Source organism: Eleutherodactylus coqui, chromosome 5, assembly GCF_035609145.1.
Source record: "Eleutherodactylus coqui strain aEleCoq1 chromosome 5, aEleCoq1.hap1, whole genome shotgun sequence".
Lineage (NCBI taxonomy): Eukaryota > Metazoa > Chordata > Amphibia > Anura > Eleutherodactylidae > Eleutherodactylus > Eleutherodactylus coqui.
The window spans coordinates 84,862,246-84,882,803 of NC_089841.1; the positions used below are offsets into that span (position 1 = coordinate 84,862,246).

Consider the following 20,558-nt stretch of genomic DNA (forward strand, 5'->3'; position numbering starts at 1 on the left):
GCCCGGCCAGGCGCTTTTACACTGCAGGAATGCGGCCATGTTATCTGATCTATTGGAATTCTATTGGAATTCAATGCATCAGATCGTAGCGTATATCAGCCGGCCGTGAAAATGGCGGCTGATATATGCTTGTGTGAAAGAGCCCTAAGACTGTATTTACACACACGAGTGTGATATCCATAGAAAATATAGGACACGATCTGATTTTCCTATCTCTGACTCTTTGTCCGAGAGAAAAATCACATACATGTATAAAAACATCGAAAATAATGGGTAATAAATGAAAATGTGAATGAACCCATTCAAATGAAAGGTTTATTTTTCCACATGAGTTCTGCCTATCATGGACACAACTCGCACAGAAGTCTTGCGTGTAAAATACACCCATAAGCTAGTTCAACACGGGCAATCACAATTTTGCTGCGAGAAAATCGCAATTTTGTTCCCATGATTTTTGGGCATCCGCAATGCTTTCTTTTTTCAGAATAATCTTGCATCACGTTGCTGCCGCCTGCGATAAAATCGCACGATAAAAGCACGATTTTTTTACTGCGAAAGTCAGTAGGACTTTCTAATGTTAAAATTGCATCAAACAGACTTGCAGTGCGATAAAAAGGAGGCTCCAAAGGGAAACATGGGAGATAAAAAAAAAACGCACAAAAATAGAGCATGCCGCGATTTTTTGTTCTATCAACAAAAACATTGCAGATGTGAAGGAAACCATCGTAAAACATTGGTTTTATAATTAGAGATGAGCGAGCATACTCGGTAAGGCAATATACTCAAGAGAGCATCGCCTTTTTCGAGTACCTGCTGGCTCGTCCCTGAAGATTCGGGGTGGCCGCAGGGGTCGGGGGTGGCGCGGTGCAGCGAGGGTGAGCGGGGAGGAGAGAGATCCCTCTCTCCCGTTCCCCTCTGCAACCCCCCACGGCCCCCCCGAATCTTCAGGGACGAGCCAGCAGGTACTCAAAAAAGGCGATGGTCTCTCGAGTATATCGCCTTACCGAGTATGCTCGCTCATCTCTATTCATAATCTGTTTTTTACTGACTCTCGCAGCACGCAAAATCACGCCATTTTCTTGCGCGTGTGAATACACCCATAGGCTGATTTCAGATGAGCATATGGAAACACGCCTATAATACAGATCTGTATGACCGACATGTTAGAGATGACTCTACAACTGTATGTCATCATTATTTTTATATACTTCTGCATATTTTTCTTTATCCTGAGCGAAAACCGATCGGCTACATTCAGAAGGATGAGCGCCATTTGGGGCTGAGAAACTCGGCCCGATATCATGTGTGCCAATGTGTGTTTTACACAGAGATGCGAGACGTTTTATTGATTTTAACCCCTTTTCAACTTTTTTTTTTAAGTCCAGGAAAACTCATTGAATTACTTTGCTACCACCTACAAACATTATTACTTTACTGTACAATATTTCTACAAGGTTGTTAGTAAATATATAAACTCTATTGCTTCCTATCACATCGGTTAGCTGTGACCTAAAAAACCTGCATTTCCCAGTTAGTGAACGCTCCCTAGATTTTGCAGCCCACCTTCTGGCTTGCAAGGAAGCAGCAGATCTTGCAGACGCTCCTGTATCCTCTCCACTGTCTGCACACATTGCCTCTCACCCCATGTGTTTTATTCTCAAGTCTGTCTAATAATAGCCCAGGATGAAGTAATATTGCCATTGATGTTCTTGAGGCTTGGATTGGATAAGTATATAAACAGTAGGGGGTGGATTGATAGATCACATTTGTATTCCTGTCCTATCAATGTGCTATGATGCTAACCACGTCAGGCTGCCAGATTCCCAACCTCTTCCAGTCCCACCAAGCATCTCAGAGGATCTTGAGGAAGAGAGCAGTGAGCCTGATCCTTGGCTTGATCTTCTTAATCCTCCAGGGAGGTGTAATCCTGGCAAGTGTGAGGATGCTACAGCTAATCTAGGACACCCAGTCCTCATCCCTCATCTGAATGGCAACTCTTACCTGCTTGCCCTGCCAGCCTGTGTGCATTCACATTGGGATATACAGGGATCACCATGCATTGCAGGGCTGACAAGCCCTGATCACAGAGCTATGCAGCAAGACTCAGCATCTCTCCTTCTGGCTCCTGAAGGTTACCTGCTACTCCCATAAGAAAAGCTAGTTCCTTAAGGAGTTCCAGTGCCACTTTGAGCCCTGTGCACTGGCTGGCACCCTTCACCCTCCCCCTCATCTCGCCTTGGCATTGCTTGGTGGATGTGTATGCATGACTTCTGCACCGAATGGGCGCAAAAATCGCCCCAGGTCACAGGGATCCATCTTCCAAATCGGCAGCAAATCTCTCCCCAGAGATCTTGATCGCAGGGGGAGCTCGGAGAGCGCCCTCAAGTCCCAGAGAACCCTGGACCACTGCAAGATGGTGGGTACAGAAGAGCAAATAATGCTAATATTTCTAATGGTTTTGCTTTAGTGCCACTCCCACCCACCCCCATCTTATCTATTCTCATCACGTGCACATGCACTATTTTTAAAACTGCAGCACCTATTGGAGATGACACCCTGCTCCACATATAGCTCAGTGCATGGTTGGGATGCTTGCTGCAGAGCATCGCACCCCCTAGTCTGCACGGAGCTAAGTGAATGGCTGGGGTGCATGCAGCAGAGCATTGCACTGACTATATGTCTCAGTGCATGATTGGGATGCTTTCTGCAGAGCATCGCACCCCTAGTCTGCATGCCACTAAGTAAATGGCTGGAATATATGCAGCAGAGCATTGCAACCCTAGTTTGCAAGCAGCTAAGTGAATGGCTGGTGTGTATACAGCAGAGCTTTGCACTGACTATATGTTTCAGTGTATGATTGGAATCCATACAGCTTGCTTAGCATTGAATTGAGCTATATGTCTATGAATATGTGCAGCAGAGTATTTCACCGAACTATATGTAGTTTAGTGCATGATTGGAATCCATACAGTATATCATTGCACTAAGCTCTAGTACTTTACATCCCCTGTTGATTGGAATCTATGCTGCAGATCGTTGCACTAAGCTATATGTACAGCAGTTACTAACTGTACCCTAGGGTTATATACATCAAAGCATTGCAGTGCAGTACTGATCCCAGTTCACATCTAGTTCAGTGAAGGATTTGAATAAACAGCTAAGGGTATGATTGAGATGTATCCTGCAGAGTATTGCACTAAATAGTTCAATGAATGATGAGAATACACAGAACAGAGCATTGCACTTAAGTCCATATGCAAGCAGAGCATTGCACTGAGCCATATCAATTTCATATACATCTAATGAGTGGAATGCATACTACAGAGCATTGCACTTGAGTCCATATGCAAGGAGAGCATTGCAGGGAGATATCTCCATTCCACATAGATCTCAAGTGAAATGTATATTGCAGAGCATTGCACTGAGCCATCTCCATTCCATATAGATCTAATGAGTAGAATGCAAACTGCACAGCATTGCACTTCAGTCCATATGCAAGGAGAGCCTTGCACTGAGCCATCTCCATTCCACATAGATCTCAAGTGAAATGTAAACTGCAGAGCATTGCACTGAGCCATCTCTATTCTATATATATCTAATAAGTAGAATGCATACTATAGAGTATTGCACTTCAGTCCATATACAAGCAGAGCATTGCACTGAGCCATCCCCATTCCACATAGATCTCATGAGAGTAATACAGACTGCAGAACATTGCACTAAGCCATCTCCATGAGTGGAATGCATACTGCAGAGCATTGCACTGAGCTATGTGCCTGGGTGTCAGCTCATCTGCCAGTAGCCGGCTGCAGTGTAACCACATCTGCCCTGCTCCCGCTCCCTTCCTCCTGCTATGGCCACTTGCTGTAATCCAAGTGTGAAGTAGACAGTCCTGGTGAATGCACAGGTGTTCTTACAATAATCACATTACACATTCCCGTCTCCAGCGCATATTACAGCACTTGCTGCTGGATGTCACATTAGTAGCCTCTGTTCTTCCAGATATATAAGTTGGGACAAAAAAAGGTTAAAAGCTGCTTTCACTCCTGCGTTAGGGTCAGTTCAGGGTTTCCGTCTCTCTGCTCCATTTTTGGAGGAGAGAAACTGAAATAAAACAGAAAAAAAAATCAGTTTTTTTTCCCCATTGATTTTAATGGGGTTTAAAAAACACTGAAAAGTTTTCATTTGCTCCTATTCTGTCAGATTTCCTTTTTTTGGACAGAAAACTGGTGCTGCAAACTGCCGTCCAAAAAATACCAGGTCACTTTTATTTCAGTTTCTTTCCTCCGAAAATGGAACAGAGAGACGGAAACCCTGAACTGACCCTAATGCAGCAGCTTTTAACCCTCTCGTTGCTGATAATTGGCTGCAGCAGTTCTATTTATTTATCTCTCAGGTTGTTTAGAACTTTCTGTGTTTACTTTTTAGATTTAAATACATTTCTTTTTAATTTGTTACTTTTGTAGTAACACTAAATCCTGTTCTCCAAATGTTATGAAGGCTCCACTCTTTCTGTTTTGCTGCGACACTATTAGGCAGGTTGCACCTCTGTGCTGGAACCTCCTCCGCCCGGAGGCTCCATCACAGATCCGGCTGAAAATACCGGAAGAAAAAGCTCTGCATGCATTCAATGCTTTTTCTTCTGTCCAAAAGTCGGGGAGGAAAGTGGGCGGATCCCATTTTAGTCAATGGGGTCCGTCTGATGCCGTGCGGTTCCAGAGACGGAGCTGTTTGACTGCGGGGATTCCCATTTCCTGCTTCCCGACCGGAGCAGGAAAGCGGAATCCCCAATGCAGATATGAAAGCACCCTTGGGTGATCTTCACACGAGGAGTAAACGTTGCGGAATCGCTGCGGAAATACCACTGTGTTTACAGCACAGGCAATAAGGAGGAAATTTGCCTCCCGTGGTGCACAAAGTTTCTGTGACAACTCTCCAGTATTTTCCAAAATCCACAGATGTCTACTTATCCCTCGTATTTAAAGGGCTTAATTCTGCAGCAGAAATAAAAATGCAGCAGATTTACAATCCGCAGCTGGGTCGACCCAGGGCTGATTTGCAGTGGAATCTCCCGCAGCGGGCATTCCGTTGCAGAGCAGCAGTGAAAGTCCTGCCTCCAAACCCGCACCATTTGTGCAAATTTTGAAGCAGGCTTTATCACGTATTTCTGAGCGGATTTCACTCCCTCATCTAGAAGAGGTGAATTCTGCCGCAGAAACAGCGATAATATTGACATGCTGCGGAATTTATTTCTGCACCGCATATCAATTTCTGCACAGGCTTTGTGCGGATTATTTCCACAGCTTGTGGCTTCATTCACACGGGTGCGATGATCTTCGGCAGGCCATGTCACCCCCACAGCGCGACGGAATACCAATGCATCAGATGGGTAGCGTATATCGTCCGGACGTGAAAACGCAGCCGATATATGCTCATGTGAAAGAGGCTTGTGGGTGAGATTTTCAAAATCTCATCCACTTTGCTGCTACTGTAAATGCCACAGAATTTCATGCAAAGGATCCGCTGGGAAATTCTGTAGCAAATCCGCCCCGTCTGGATCGCCCCCAGTTAGGCTGACTTCACCCACATATGTGTGCACGCAAAATGTGCGCGCAGAATAAAAACCATTGATTTTAGTGGGTTCATTCACGTGTCTGTACTTTTCTGGTGCCTATTTTCCTCCAAATTTGTGCCTCAAAAGTCCCCATAGAAGTCAAAGGGGCTCGTAAATACGTGCGCAATACGCAGAGCGATGCATGAAACACTGCGTAGTTATGCAGGCAAAAGAACGCATCTTGAACTCATTAGCCATTTCAATGGCTGGGAGAATCGGTGCTTTTTTTTTTTTGGCGCACGCAAATGCACATGCCTTGCCTGTGGAAAAACCAGCAAAATATCCGCCGATGCAAAAACAGCAACGTTCATTCCTCAAATACGCGGCACTCATGCGAAGCTGGCCTAAATGTGGCAGAATTTCTGCAGTAGTTCCACCAGCGGCAATTCCACAGCATTTTCTGCCTGTGTGTAGAGAACTTTGAAATACAAGGGTTAAATTCTGCAGCTGATCCGCAATTTGTAACGCGGCCAAATCCACACCATCTAGGTGTGGCTTTGGCTACCGTGGATTTGCAGTGGAATTGCTGCGGGTATTCTTTTGTAGAATGCCCACAGTGATTTTGCCACGTGTGAAGGTGGCCTTAGGCTGCTTTCAGATGAGTGTATAATAGCACCATATTTGGTCCATGTTCTGCTGACCGTAATACAGATTTAATGTAAATTTGTGTATCTGTTCACATGGCTGTATTTTTTCACGGTCGTTTTTGTAAAAACGCGGCATGACCTATTTTTGCATATTTCCCTGCGTATTTGTATTGTTTTCTAGTGGGCAAAAATGGATCAGTAGAAAATAAAATATACGGAGCCAAATACTGATGACGGACGGTTGTCATGTCATCTCTAACACGTCTGCAAAATGGATCATGTTGCAATACGTTCGGCCTCAGGGACCAGCTACATATTACATATATGAACTCATTTCCTATACAGAAGACACCTGGCTGCATTCACCTCATTGTCTCGTCTTCGGATTAGGTGGGGAGAGGGTTGTTGTCCTCATATGCACCTAGCACTGCCGTCGTTTCATATTTTAGTACTAACTGCTTTAATACGAGCCTTGCAGATATGTTTAATAGTCATTTTAATGCATTCCTTATGTATAAAGATAATGTGCTCAAACTGATTTTGTTTATTAAGTATATTCCTATGCAGTTTAATGACCTACAATATATAAAGGATGAAGGTGATAATCAAGAACTAATAAAGAAAATGATGTTTCTAATGGTGATAAACACATTTTTTTTCTAGCTTGTCCAGGATTTCAACACCCAGGTGGCTTTGTATCGTGAATTAGTCATATCCATTGGGGACATGTCAGTAAGCTGTCCTTCCCTACGGGCTGAAATGCAGAAAACTCGAACCAAAGGCTGTGAGATGGCTCTCCAGGCACACCAAAAACTCTCAGCAATCTCTGGGTAGGATATGTGGTTTCCAGAATTCCTAACCAAGCTGCTAATTCATTATGTTAGATGTATCTGTGGATGAGGTTGCTCAGAGGTCTTTGCAAGGACATCTTGTATCTTCTAGCTTATCTCTGCTTATGGTGTTAGAAAGAACCCAGAAGCGGGTGAATGTTGGTGTTCTTGAACATAGTTCTGAAGACATGACTATGAGATCAAGACTGACGTCTTCTAATGATCTTGTATCATTAATATTGCAACCATACTATTATTAGTACTGTTGTCTATGCGCTTCATTCTCAAGGTTCTCAATGTTCAGTATGTGTAGACCAGATCATAGAAGCCATTTCTGTAGAGTACTCATATTCTCTTATGGCCTCATAGGTGCAGATCAGTGTGGCATCAATCATATTTGACACTTTCTTACATTTATGTAGGGCACAACTACAACACCCTCCACAGACATCACCAAAATCACACGGCTCCAGTAAGCAGAAAACGCTGCGAGGCTTCCACAGCGTTTTACAGTTGTGAACCGGGTCGAGACCATGCGTACTGCCACGTATGGCGGCGAAATTGTTATGCGCAATACTGTTTTGTTTATATTTCCCATGCCGTCGCTTAACGATGACGTGTATACTCGCAGCCCATATGCAATGTAATTATTGGGTATATATGCAACAATAGAGAACAATAGGCTCTATTTCGTGTATAGATGCTGCAAAATAGACCTCACTGCGTTCTATTTTCCGCTTGCAGATTATGCAATTCCAACACCCTAATGTGAGCAGAACTGCGTAAGACAATGCAATTGATTACCTAAGAGCTACGCAATTGATTGCCTAAGAGCTACTGCATGTTACGCAGTGGGACAGAGCCCAAGGAATAAGCAATTTCTATGCGGTCACGTGAGCCGGGCTTAAGACGTAATAATGTTTGCAATGGACATAAGATATAAATGCGTTACATCATCGAAGCAAAAGAAGCAGAATATGCAGGAAACATTCTCCCTAACTTAATATGGGTTGGTGGACCCTGCCTAAAAGCAGGGTAATTGTCCTGACAGGGACGGCACCACGTCTCGAATCTGGGGGACCAAGCCTGTCCGTAGATGGAAGATAGGGAAGGAAACATAGCAGATAAAAAATGCTAATGGAGCTAAGCACAGGTAAATAAGCCCCACAGTAAGGGTCTGTTTAGACCTACCGATTTCTTGTTTGAATGAGTGAACGACGTCAAAGTTCGCTTGGGCCTCTGTCTATACAGGCCGATACATCGTTCACATGTTCAAACGAGAAATCCTTCATTCATTCCTTATTTAAACCAAACGATAAGTGAACGAGCCAACGATAATTTTTTTATGCCTGCATAAAATGAATAATGAATGAAAAGTGAATGATTTATCGTTCGTCATGGCTGCATTTACACTGAACAATTATCGTTCATTTTCACTCGTTTGAACTATTTTTTTGAACGATAATCATTTCGCGTAAAAGGGCCTTAAGAATATTACCACTGGTATTTAACAGCAGACACCTGATAAAGGAAAAATAAACAGCACCCATGTAGAGGCGGACCCGGAATAAATACACCTCCATTGTGACCAATTGGCTGGCTAGGGAAAACACCTCCCTGTCAGCAAAACAGTCCATGCATAAGAGATCTTGAAGCAGAGAAGAGAAGCAAGGGAACATTAAACACTGAGGGATTCCTGACAGACGACTCCTAAGGGAATTTCTGCAGTGACAAGAAACAAACACTTGGCCGAGGCGCAGTCACCGTGGACCGCATCTCAGCTCCACTTTCTGTTGCAGCTGGTGCACCGCAACATACTTAATTTGATTCAGGGTTGCATGGTTTAGATACATTGAGAAACACTGGTCTATACCACACCATCACATTCCAAGCAGGAAAGTAGGAGCACATTTTGGGAAAAAAATCTAGAATAGTCTGCCATGATGGCAACCTGTTCATGGGCTGATCCTATACAGTACTAGAGTGATATTATTGATTCCTAATACTGCCATATTGGTGCACTATATGGCTGACACTACTATACAACATTTAACCCTTTCCAAACCACTGTCTGACGTCTGAAGACATTATGATTGAAGGCTGTACAGCTCCGATGTTGGAAGACGTCCGGCAGGGTATTCTTACTGTAGATTACTGGCCACTCTGTTGTCTGGGGGCCTCTCCCATATGTCCCATACTGCAGTACTTGCTCTAGCAAGCAGATGGCGTCATTGTATGGTGGCAGAAAGAGAAAGCCCTCTAGGAAACCCTGAATCCAAAATTGGATTGCAAAGGGTTAAATATTAAGGCTGCAGTTTGGTTATCTGCAGTTATAGTACTGGAACAAAACTGAACTAAAAAATGGAAGTTGTTTTACATTATTGTGCTGTTGGTGGTAAAGCATGGACATAAACTGTTAGGACTTGTTCACATCAGCATCACAGGTTCCATTTGGAACCTCCGTCTCTGAATTCCGCTAAAATGCAGGACGAAATAGCGCAGCATGATTGCTATTTGGTCATGTAAAATGCTGGAAGCCCATCCGGAAACCAAATGGACTCCATTATAGTTAATAAGGTCTGTCCAGTTCCGTTTGGGTACTGGGTGCCATTTTCCTGTTCCATAATGGATCAAGAAACCGGAACCCAAAAGCACCAATGTGAACGAGCCTGTAGTTTGCTTTCACGCCTACAGGAATATTCCTGTAACGCATAGGAGAATTTTCTACCGTGGAGATCTGCTCCAAAATCAACATGTCTAACATGCAGTTTCATGCAGACTTTTGGTGGACTTTATCCATTTTCTGCGTTGCAGAATATTCCAGTACATGTGAAAGCGCCTTACTGTCTACTTGATAGCTATTTGTAAGAGTATTCTTTTGTTGACTGGTCTTGTTTTATGTTTAGAATGCAACTGATATATCAAGAAATACAGCCAACCAACCCATCTGTTCTCAGTGATATCAACAATGCTATCAAGAAAGCAAGTAAAAAACCATCATTTGGCTTTAATGAGCTGGAGAATATGCATAATATAATAGTGTTTATACCATATTTGACTAGATTAGTCCTCCGTGGTGTGTTAAGGTGTCCATACACCGTCAGTAGCTGTCAGCCGAATGATCGTTTGGCCATCAGCTATTTCTCCTAATTCCCCAATACACATGATTAGTCGGTTAGGTCGAAAATTCATGTGTTTTCAATGGGCAGAGAAAGGTAAGCTTCCGCCAGACAGCTCTGGCAGTGGCTTATCTCTAAGGAGAACAAATGGATCAGCCATTGAAATTCAATATGCGCAATCCTTTCTCCTCCAACATTATCTTCTGGGAAAAAGTCAGGAAGCCCCCATACACATAAGATAGACCTGCCGAAATGGACAGGGCCAGCCAAATTTTCCCTAATGCTTATGGGGCCTTTAGACCAGGCTGTCAGTGACTATATGGACCTCAAGGCACCCCAACAGGTCATGTTTTCAGGATGTCCGCAGTATTGCACAGGTGATGTAATTATTGTTGGTGCCTTAGACATTGTCACAGGTTTCTGACTGTAGGATATCCTGAAAACATAATCTGTTGGGTGCCCTGAAGACTGGAGTTGGGAAATACTGCTCTAAGGGCTCACTCACATGAACGTATGTGACCCGCGTATTTTCACACATGTAATACGTAGAGCTTAAAGCCTACTGATTTTTATTGGGCCACTCACATCTGTAGTAGTAGTATCATACTACTAAAATGTAGTATGTTCTATGTTAGTGCGTAATGCACAACAATATAGGCCACGTGGATGTAACATACACAGCAAATATACATTTTACATGCATATTTTCTGTGTACTGCGTATTACGTGCGTGAAAAATACGTGCGTAATACACAGTAACAATGTGCCCATGTGAGTGCGCCCTAACACAGAAGTGGTCAAACCTTTATAGAATGGGATTGACTTATTGTGGAGCTTGAGGTAGGGGACTGGCTAGTCAACCAGAAATAGGTGCATGTAGCATGCAGAGGATCCTGCATATGTTCTGCATGACTCCTTTACAGATAGCCTAGTGATGCCCGTAACAGTGATAGCAGCCATAAGTTAACGCTAGTCATTTATTACAGCTGTTCCATGGTTTTGTTCCCTTAATACATGACCATCTCCCTCTAGGTAGCCTATATAGGGCCATTAAACCTTTAAAGACCAAGCACGGTAAATTTACGGCACTTGGTCTTGGGCTTTAACCTTGGCCAATAGCATTAAAACAGCGCAGAATTAAAGCTCTTGTTCCTGCAAACTAGCAGGAGCAGGTCGGTTCTTGGCTCTTAGTCATAGCCGAAGACCCAGAGGAGAAGGGAGAAGCAGTTTTTACCCGCTTCTGCCTTCTCCTTTACAGGCTAAATAGCGCTCAATGAGCATTACGTAATGCAGAGAGAAAGCAAAAGTGTTTCTTCCACTTTTCGACCCGACGATCATGTGACCACCGGGTGCCCGATGTTTGAGCAGAGCTACAGGGTCCTAGCAAATCCTGATTAGCTCTGTTAGTTACTGATGTCACTACAGGGGAATGTTTTCCCCTAAAATTTGGGCTCCTATGGATGCCCGATGATGCAGCTACGTACAGTGGAAAAGTATGAAATTAAAAATAAGACTATGTAAAAGTCCCCAGAGGTTTTGTATGACGTTATGGGGGACATAGCTGTTAAAAGAATAGTTACAAAAGGAAGTCTAAAAAAAAATTACAAAATTAAATAAAAATATATACATAAAAAAAGAAAATGAACTGACGCTAACCAAAACCGTGGCCGTATATAAAACTATACAAATTATATGTTAAAACGTCTAAAACAAAATGATAAACATTCCGCTACTTTTTTTTTAGCATTAATTAAATAGACAGCAATAAATTAAAAAAATATACAGTATATTTTTTTTACTCCTAATAAAACTAAAAAACAGAAAAAAAGTCAGTGAAAAAGATATATAAAAGTAGCTTTATATGTCAAAAGAATATAAACACAGCAAAAATTATTTTGGTAGTTGAAGAAAAAAAAATAGGGCAGTAAAACCTCCACATAGGTAAAAAGTGTCTGGTCCTTAAGGGGTTAAGAAATGTATTGATTAATAGTACAGGGTGTCTCAGAAGTATGGAAACACCCATATAGAATGAAAACAGTTTGGTAGACGGTGATCCAATTTTGCATACAAGCTCCAGGAGAAGGGGAAAACCTGTTGAGTCATGTCACCAAAATAACAGCCATTTTGAATGCCGCCATCTTGGATTAAAATCAAATATTTCCAATGGAAGGCAGGTGTGTGATATATCAAACTGGCAAAGACTTTCACCCGAAAAACAATGGTGTGCTTCCTTTACATATAACTTTATTCGTTCTTATGTTAACACAGTGATTTTTCTTCATTACAGGCAATGTGATTAATGGACATTATTTTGATCACATGGCCTAACAGGTATCCCCCTTTCTCTGCAGCTTGTATGAGAAATTGAATCACCATCTGCCAAACTGTTTTCATTCTGTATGAGTGCTTCCACATTTTTGAAACACGCTATACTGTGGAAGCTCACAAGTCCCTATATGAATCAATAAACAGATTGGTGACAGACTTGCTGATACGGAAATCCTATGAGGGTGAAACTTTCCCAATTCTGCAAAGAAGCTACCAAGAGCACAGCCTACTGACCTAACATTGAGATCTACTAGTCCCATGCTATTAAGTCTCAGAAGACCTATTATGATCTACAGTACTACACTCTTTGTCCAAAAAAAACCCTCAAACACCTAGGAGTTGTCATTTTGCTGCAAAACTCTGCATGCAGTTCCATGTCAGGCAGGTATGGAAATAATTAGAGTTGTGGTGTGATTAGATGAATGGTCTTGCCACCTAATGCCCTAAAAGTGGTTCCACTCTTGGCCTATTAAAAAAGCTCTCAGAGGCTCCTTGCGTGTAGTAACCTCTTTCCGCTTGTGTAGAGCTTGTTGACCACTAGACAACTCTACGACACAGAGAAGAGATTTCACCCGGTTAACAAGTTTAAGCGGAGGCGAATTGTTGGAATGCAAGAAGCTGGGTGGTCATATCAATGAATTGCTTGCCAACTGGGTTGTTAAGAGGTGTTGGGACCAGTGAATGCGTGGTAGCATGCACACAGGGTGACTGGTATCAGAGCGCCCCTGACAGACCACCAGTAGAGAGGATTGTCAGATCAATTCGACAAACACGAGCAACTCCAACTGCTTCATTATTCACCATCCAGAGACAGGTGGCGCCATCATTCTAGGTCTCTGTCAGAACCATTTGGCTAAAGGACATTTGATCCATTACGTGTACTGCCCTTGCAACCTACCCACCATCGCCTTCACTTGCAGTGGTTACATGAATGACGAAACTGGACTGCTATGAAGTGGAACCGGGTTGTCTTTAGTGATGAATCCAGGTTTAGTTTGGTCACTGACCACAGCCGTGTTTGTGCCTGGAGAAGGGCTAACTGGCTTCTGCCTCATTGAGTTTTTTTTTGCCTTCCTTTGGATCAACAAGGGGGTGGAAACAGGCTGAACTAGATGGACATTATCTCCCTTCAGCCTAACATACTATGTTACCTACGGATTAGTGCTTCAATCCTGCCTTTGCTGTGGAGTAGCACAATGCCCTCTGCTGGTGTGATGGTCTGGGGGGGCCATCGCATACGACAGTCGGTACGAGGGACAATGACCGCTCAGAAACATGTTCAGGACATCCTGCAGCCATATGTGTTCCTCTCATGGCGGCTTCCAAGAGGCAGCAGGATAATGCTCAGTCGCACACACAAGGGGATCACAGGAATGTCTCCACAACATTGTCACACTTCCGTGGCCTGTCCGGTTGCCAGATTTATTGCCAATAGAACATGTATGGGACCATCTGGGATGCCAAGTTCGAAAAGCCTATGAGTTTGCATGATCTTGAGGCTCAGTTACATCAAATGTGGGCCGATATGCCGCAGGATAACATAAAGAACCCTATATGCTACCATACCCACCCATATCACATCTTGTATCCAAGCTTGAGGTGGTACAACAGGGTACTAGAGCCTCTATGCCCACTGGTATCACATCTTGTATCCAAACTAGTGGCAGTACAACAGGGTATTTGAGCCTCCATGTCCGCACGTATCACATCTTGTATTTAAGCTAGACGAGGTACAACAGGGTACTAGAGCCGCCATGCCCACCCGTATCATGTCTTGTATCCAAGCTAGAGGCGATACAACAGGGTACTAGAACCTCCATGCCTGTCTGTATCACATCTTGTATCCAAGCTAGAGGCGGTACAACAGGGTACTAGAGCCTCCATGCCGCCCATATCACATCATGTATCCAAGCTAGAGACAGTACATCAGGGTACTAGAGCCTCCATGCCCACCCGGATCACATCTTGCATCCAAGCTAGAGGCGGTACAACAGGGTACTAGAGCCTCCATGCCTGCCGGTATCACATCTTGTATCCAAGCTGAAGGCGGTACAACAGGGTACTAGAGCCTCCATGCCGCCCATATCACATCTTGTATCCAAGCTAGAGGCGGTACAACAGGGTACTAGAGCCTCCATGCCTGCCGGTATCACATCTTGTATCCAAGCTAGAGGCGGTCGGTACAACAGGGTACTAGAGCCTCCATGCCGCCCATATCACATCATGTATCCAAGGTAGAGGCTGTACAACAGGGTACTAGAGCCTCCATGCCTGCCCGTATCACATCTTGTATCCAAGCTAGAGGTGGTACAACAGGGTACTAGAGCCTCCATGTCTGCCGGTATCACATCTTATATCCAATCTAGAGACAGTACAACAGGGTACTTAGAGCCTACTTTCAAGTTTTCTACAATAAATTCTCTTTTTGCTCTGATATTGTAATCACTTACTGTTATCAACGTTGCAATCACACAAAGTTTCATTCCATTCCGATGACTCCTTCTACGGGAGGGATTTTTTTGACAATGAGTGTATTTGACCACTTCTGCGCTGACAGAAGACACAGGACAAATAATATTGCAGTAGGTTTAACAGGTCTTGCAGGGAAGTTTTTAGGTTACCTCTACAGAAGGAGCAGAAAAATGAGCAAGTTATTGATAAGTTTTTCTTGTAGAACCTACAGTATGAGGGCTCTTTCACGCAGACATTATTTTAACGCGAAAAATCACGTCCATTAGAACCAATGGTTTCCTATGGATTTCTTCAGATGCATGAATTTTTGACGCGCCTAAAAAAAGATGCACCACAAAAGATAGAACACAAACGCGTTATTTCAACACTGCAATTTGCTTGCCTCAGGCTGGAGGCTCCATGTGAAACTGGCGTAATGTGAACATTTGTATTACATTTAGGGCTTATTTACACGAGCGTATATCAGTCTGGTTTTCACGCCGGCCAATATACGCTTCCATCTAAGCAGTTCCCTCCTTCCCTCTCCCTAACCGTCTCTCTGACTCTCTCCTCGAGTCCGGTGTTTGCAATGGGAGGGGGCTGGATGGGGGCGGGGCTATAAAAGCAATTAATATCATTAGTGAAGTCCAGTAGTTGGCTGGTTCACCACATAGGGTTAAGCGAAAAACGCTGCAATTTTTGCCTCGGTCCCAAAATAATATCCAGCAGGGTGGTGTATAAATTCTTCCTTTATATTTTTCACTTCTTTTGAATCCAGTCCTGACTTTGGATTTAAAAATAGAATGAAAATCTGCCCCAAAAATTGGAACCTAGTTTTTATTTTTTTCTTTAAAAAGCACTGAATGAAACTACCATACACTACACTATCCTAGCAAACGTAATTGACACCTGAGCTAGAATGAAAAGTAGTATTTATTTCCATCCGTTAATAGTAGGTTCTCGCTAGACATTTGCAGGATGAATGGAGGGAAATACCAGATGAAGTGCATCAGGCATTAGTAGAAAGTATGCCACGGAGAGAATCCAATGTCATTTGGCCCACTTTTGGTAGGATAGTATATATTATGCTTAATACAGGGATTCTCTCTCAAGTGCTGCATTAGGCATATTACAATGTATCTGCTTTAACCAAAGTTTTCCTTTAATTTATCATATGTGCTTTATTGTCTTCGCTCTATACAAGACAGACATCACACGGGCCAGCGAGATATCGGGCCATGAATCCTGCCCTCATATCGTACTCCCCATCATGTGAATTCCCCGAGGATGCGAGGCGTTTTCATGTCTAAACAGCCTCGCATCACTTTGGGAAAAAGCGATCCTCTGACGTGGCTGTCAGCCATGTCGGACATTCGCTGAGTTTCTCCCATTGTTTTCAGTGGAAGACCTCTGATCGCATTGCATGCACCTAGCACGTGGTGTGATGTTACCGCAGGCCAAATTAAAGACCGGCGCTGCAATGCGAGAGTACTCAGAAAGATAGAACATGCTGGGATTTGTTTTCTGCAGAGCAATGAATGCGGTGTTATGCAGGAAAACACCGCTCATGTGCATGACCCCATTCAAAAGAATGTGGTTCATGTTTGTGTGTCTCACAATGGAGTATAAGCCGTACCCCGAATATAAGCCCTGGCTACATAAAAAAATAAAATACATCACCTATCAGGTGTTGCCAGCTGCGGCGTGCGTCCAATCTGCAGCTCTGGTACACTTTTTTGTAGTCTTCAGGCAGCCCTTCCTGGATTGGAGGTTTAAAAACCCCGCCTCCAGGAAGTGCTGGCTGTGATTGGTTCTCGAGAGCCTCAGCTCAGCCAATCAGAGCCAGCACTCGATAAACCAATCAAAGCCATGCACTGCAAATTTTTCCGACATGGATCTGATACTTTAATTCGCAGCAGAACTCCAAGCCTTGGAGTTCTGACGCAGAGTTTCATGTAGATTCGCTTGCAGATTTAGCACCAGTCAATGGGACAAAGCAGTGTGCAACTCCGAACAGGGATGTTGTGCAGAAACGACATTATGGGCTTCTTCAGACGACCATATGTGAATGCATATCATATACGCACGCAGTGCGCAGAGAATAGAGCCCGTTGATGTCAATCAGTCCGTTCTTCTGGACGTTAATTTGCTCACGAAAAAAATAGGACCTGCTTTATCTTTCTGAGTATTGTGCACTAAATGTCCCCATAGAATATATTTGATGTGCGCAAATTCCGTAATAAATCGCTGCACAATTCCGCGATAAACCGCACACATCTGGACCTTATTAGGCTAAATAGCTTTTTAAATCAGGGCGGGGGTCTTTTGCACGAAATTTACCGTACCATGTGCCAATACCTGCGCAAATCAACCTTGCTCAAGAAATTGCTGAGAAATGCGTATTTGCATATACGGTCGTCTGAATAAGCCCTAACAATTGACTTATCAAGGCTTTTTCTTTGAAATGCGGATTTCAGCATCCACATGCAAAAAAATTCATGCTGTATAAACCAATGCATGCATTTCCGTAGCATTATGTGCGCAAAATTTGTGCGCACAATTCGCAGTGAATAGAGCTCATTGATTTTTTGGCATGTGCATCATATGCTATTTTCATGAGAATTGCGCCTGACAGTGGCACATATTAAACTAGTTAAACCTAATTGCCATTGATACGAGTGCAATGTAATTTTTTTTTTTTTTTTTTTTTAAGTTCCCGAGGAATTGTCCAAAAACAGGAAATGCAGCGATCGTTCTATCTCACAGCATAGCGGCAAAGGAAAGCTAGCTCGTGTGAATATAAAAATGTGTTATGAACTAGCACAAGTTCCATCCATATAACTATCAGACGAACTCACTTGTGATGCTCGCCCGTTTGAATACGCCCTAAAGGGGTTGTCTCAACACAGCCTATATCCAAAATGCATCCCAAAGTGTGGGGTAGCGCAGGATGTGCTTGCACCCCTCCATTCCGGCCGTCCCACTGAAAGGAATGGAGCTGAGGAGAGACCTGTGCGCCTTGCGCTACCCCACACTTTGTGATGCGCTGGGGCTGCGTTCTGCATTAATGGCGTGGTGAGACAACCCCTTTAAGGACCGGTTATTCTTTTTCAATGCGATGAACAGGAAGGAGACATGTTTTTATCACAAAGTTACACTGTGTAGCGGTAAAAAAAAAATAAAAAGAGAAAGGGGGAAATCTACTATGCTCGGCATTCCCGGCGCTGAGCTTGGTACAGTTTCCCCCTTGCTTAATACATATAAAGGTGCATAGCTCTTCATTCCCAGCAACTCCATGCACTTTGACAAAAATGTGTCAGTCCGGGGCAGCCATGCCAACTTTTAACAGGCCTCGCCCATTTTCCCCAAAAGTGGTAACGCAAGGCTGAAAAGTCGGAAAACTTTTGCGCAAGCAGCCCCTACACAAAATGTTGTGTCTTTTCTGTCTGTGACTGGTGTAAAGCCTTGTTAAATGTTCCCCAAGATTTTTCTACAACTATAGGTATAAAAGAATAACTAAACGTAGAGAAAATAGGAACCTCAGCAGTTATCAATAAGTAACTTATAAGACAACCATGAAGCTTCACAGGCCTTTCGACTGGTGGTAGACACGTTCCTTCCTACTGCATTCTGTGTGCCCTGACTCTTGTGCTACACCCAGACCCCTTAACAGGTGAGGGTCCACTGAGAAACACACTCCGTATATTAAGGGGGACCATAACTGCATCAGCAATGTCTGTGAGATGTCAGAGGTTGCTGGAAGCGGTTATCTGCGCACCGAATGTCCTATTCAGCTGGCTGTTGTATAGTCTGGTTATGTGGATGTTGTATGTGCGGCTGATTTGGCACTGTATGCACCATATAGGGGCATTATACACTATTTATGTAATACATGGCACTATATCTGCATGCCTCATACTCTGATTGCTCTGACATTATTTATCTGCATGCTGTATGGAGTATTTATCTGGGTGCAGTATACATAGTTTATCTGACTGCTGTATACACTGTTTTTTGGATGTTTTGTGCACTTTTTATCTGACCGACGTGACCATATGTATCTGAAAGCTCTAGTTATGTGCATGCTGCATGACCTATTTATTTGTTGCATGCATTATCTAACCACTGTATACTCTATTTATCTGGACTGTACATCTGACGTCTGTACAGGCATGAGTTAAAAATTGGCCACTCTGTGGCAATATTTATCTACAAGGTCTTAAAGGGGTTGTCTGGTTGTAAACTATGTATGCCCTATGCTTAAACCAGGTCATCAATAGTAGAATAACGGGAGTCCACCAGCTGGGATCACCACCAAAGAGCAGCTTGTGAACTGAGCTGATTTCTGTAGGAAGCAGACAGCTCCATTCTCACTGCAGTGGGCAGGCTTAGTATTGCAAGCATTGAAATGAATGGGAACTTTGCCTCCAACACTAAGCCTGGCCACAGCATTGAGAACGGAGCTGTCTGCTTCCTACAGAAATCAGCTCCATGTATGAGTGCACTGACCTGGTGAACAGCTAATTGGTGGAGATTCAGAGTGATGGACTTCTGTTGATCTACTATTGATGATCTGTCCTAATGATAAGTTTACAATTGCTTAATCTCTTTAAGCTGCCCATACACATTCAACAACTATAAGACAAATGATCATTTGTCCAACAGCTTTTTGCCCCATACACATAAATATTCAGATGTTTGGAGAGGTAAGCCACAGCCAGACAGTTCTAGCTCTGGCTTATCTCTTGGGAAGAAAAGGATTGGACGTTGAAATTCAATGTTCCTGATTTTTCTTTATCCCGACATTATAGGAATAGATGAGTCTAAATGTGAATATTATGAAAGTAACAGAAGACAAAGATCGTGCAACACTAGAAAATCTATCTCTTTCAATAGTCCCATATGTGTAGTCTCCTATACAGGTCTGTGGAAGAAGTGCACGCAGGGCACTCTTAAAAGATTACGATTTTCTAGCACCGCGCGATCTTTGGAGGGTGACATTGCTGGATCCTGGTAGCGGGTGAGTATAGAGAATACATCACCCGGCTCCCTGTCATGTCCCCTAACAGCACCGTAACCTGGTTTATGGTGATGTGCCGATGTGACAGATTCTCTTTAAACCATATCTGCATGCATCGGTCGACCATGGTGGAGAACCAGTAACAATTTTAGAATATATAACAATACCTGGAGTTGATGATTTGATTTTAATTAAAGGCATCAGGAATGCCAATAGTACCAACAAATGAAAATTCGGGGGAAAAATCCATTGTGTGGCAGAATAATGACTGCCCCCCACACACGCACGTTACTGTGAAGATCACTATGCTCTTGTTAAGTAAAAATATGATGCCTGTATTGCCAAAAGAATAAACTGGTCACCTCAGTTTCCAGACTTCAGCAGCAATGAAAGTGTTTGGGATTACATGGATCATGAGAAGCAAGGAACATATCACATTTCTAACACTGCACCTTGGAAGGGATTACAAGAAGTGCATCTCCTAAACAGAATTGAGCCTGTAACGAAAACACGAGGAGGAGACATCTAATCATGAAAAGTTTTATATATATATGTAGTAGGTTTCTATGTAATTTTACGTGAAATACACGTTTACTTTTTCTTTTCTTG

The 20,558-nt window shown here is 43.2% G+C and overlaps 1 protein-coding gene across 3 annotated transcripts in view; it reads left to right on the forward strand.

Moving 5' to 3' along the window:
• Positions 1 to 1,849: 1,849 nt before the first annotated feature.
• Positions 1,850 to 20,558, forward strand: part of RGS7BP (regulator of G protein signaling 7 binding protein) — a 113,732-nt gene continuing 95,023 nt past the window's right edge. For 2 of the 3 annotated variants that reach the window (XM_066601870.1, XM_066601872.1), the window contains exons 1-2: positions 1,850 to 2,416; positions 6,865 to 7,031. In XM_066601870.1, the coding sequence (XP_066457967.1) occupies positions 2,264 to 2,416; positions 6,865 to 7,031 (320 nt within the window). In that variant the 5' untranslated portion in view covers positions 1,850 to 2,263. Of the gene's footprint in view, positions 2,417 to 6,864; positions 7,032 to 20,558 lie in introns of those variants that run through there. The other variant, XM_066601871.1, reaches the window with a different exon arrangement.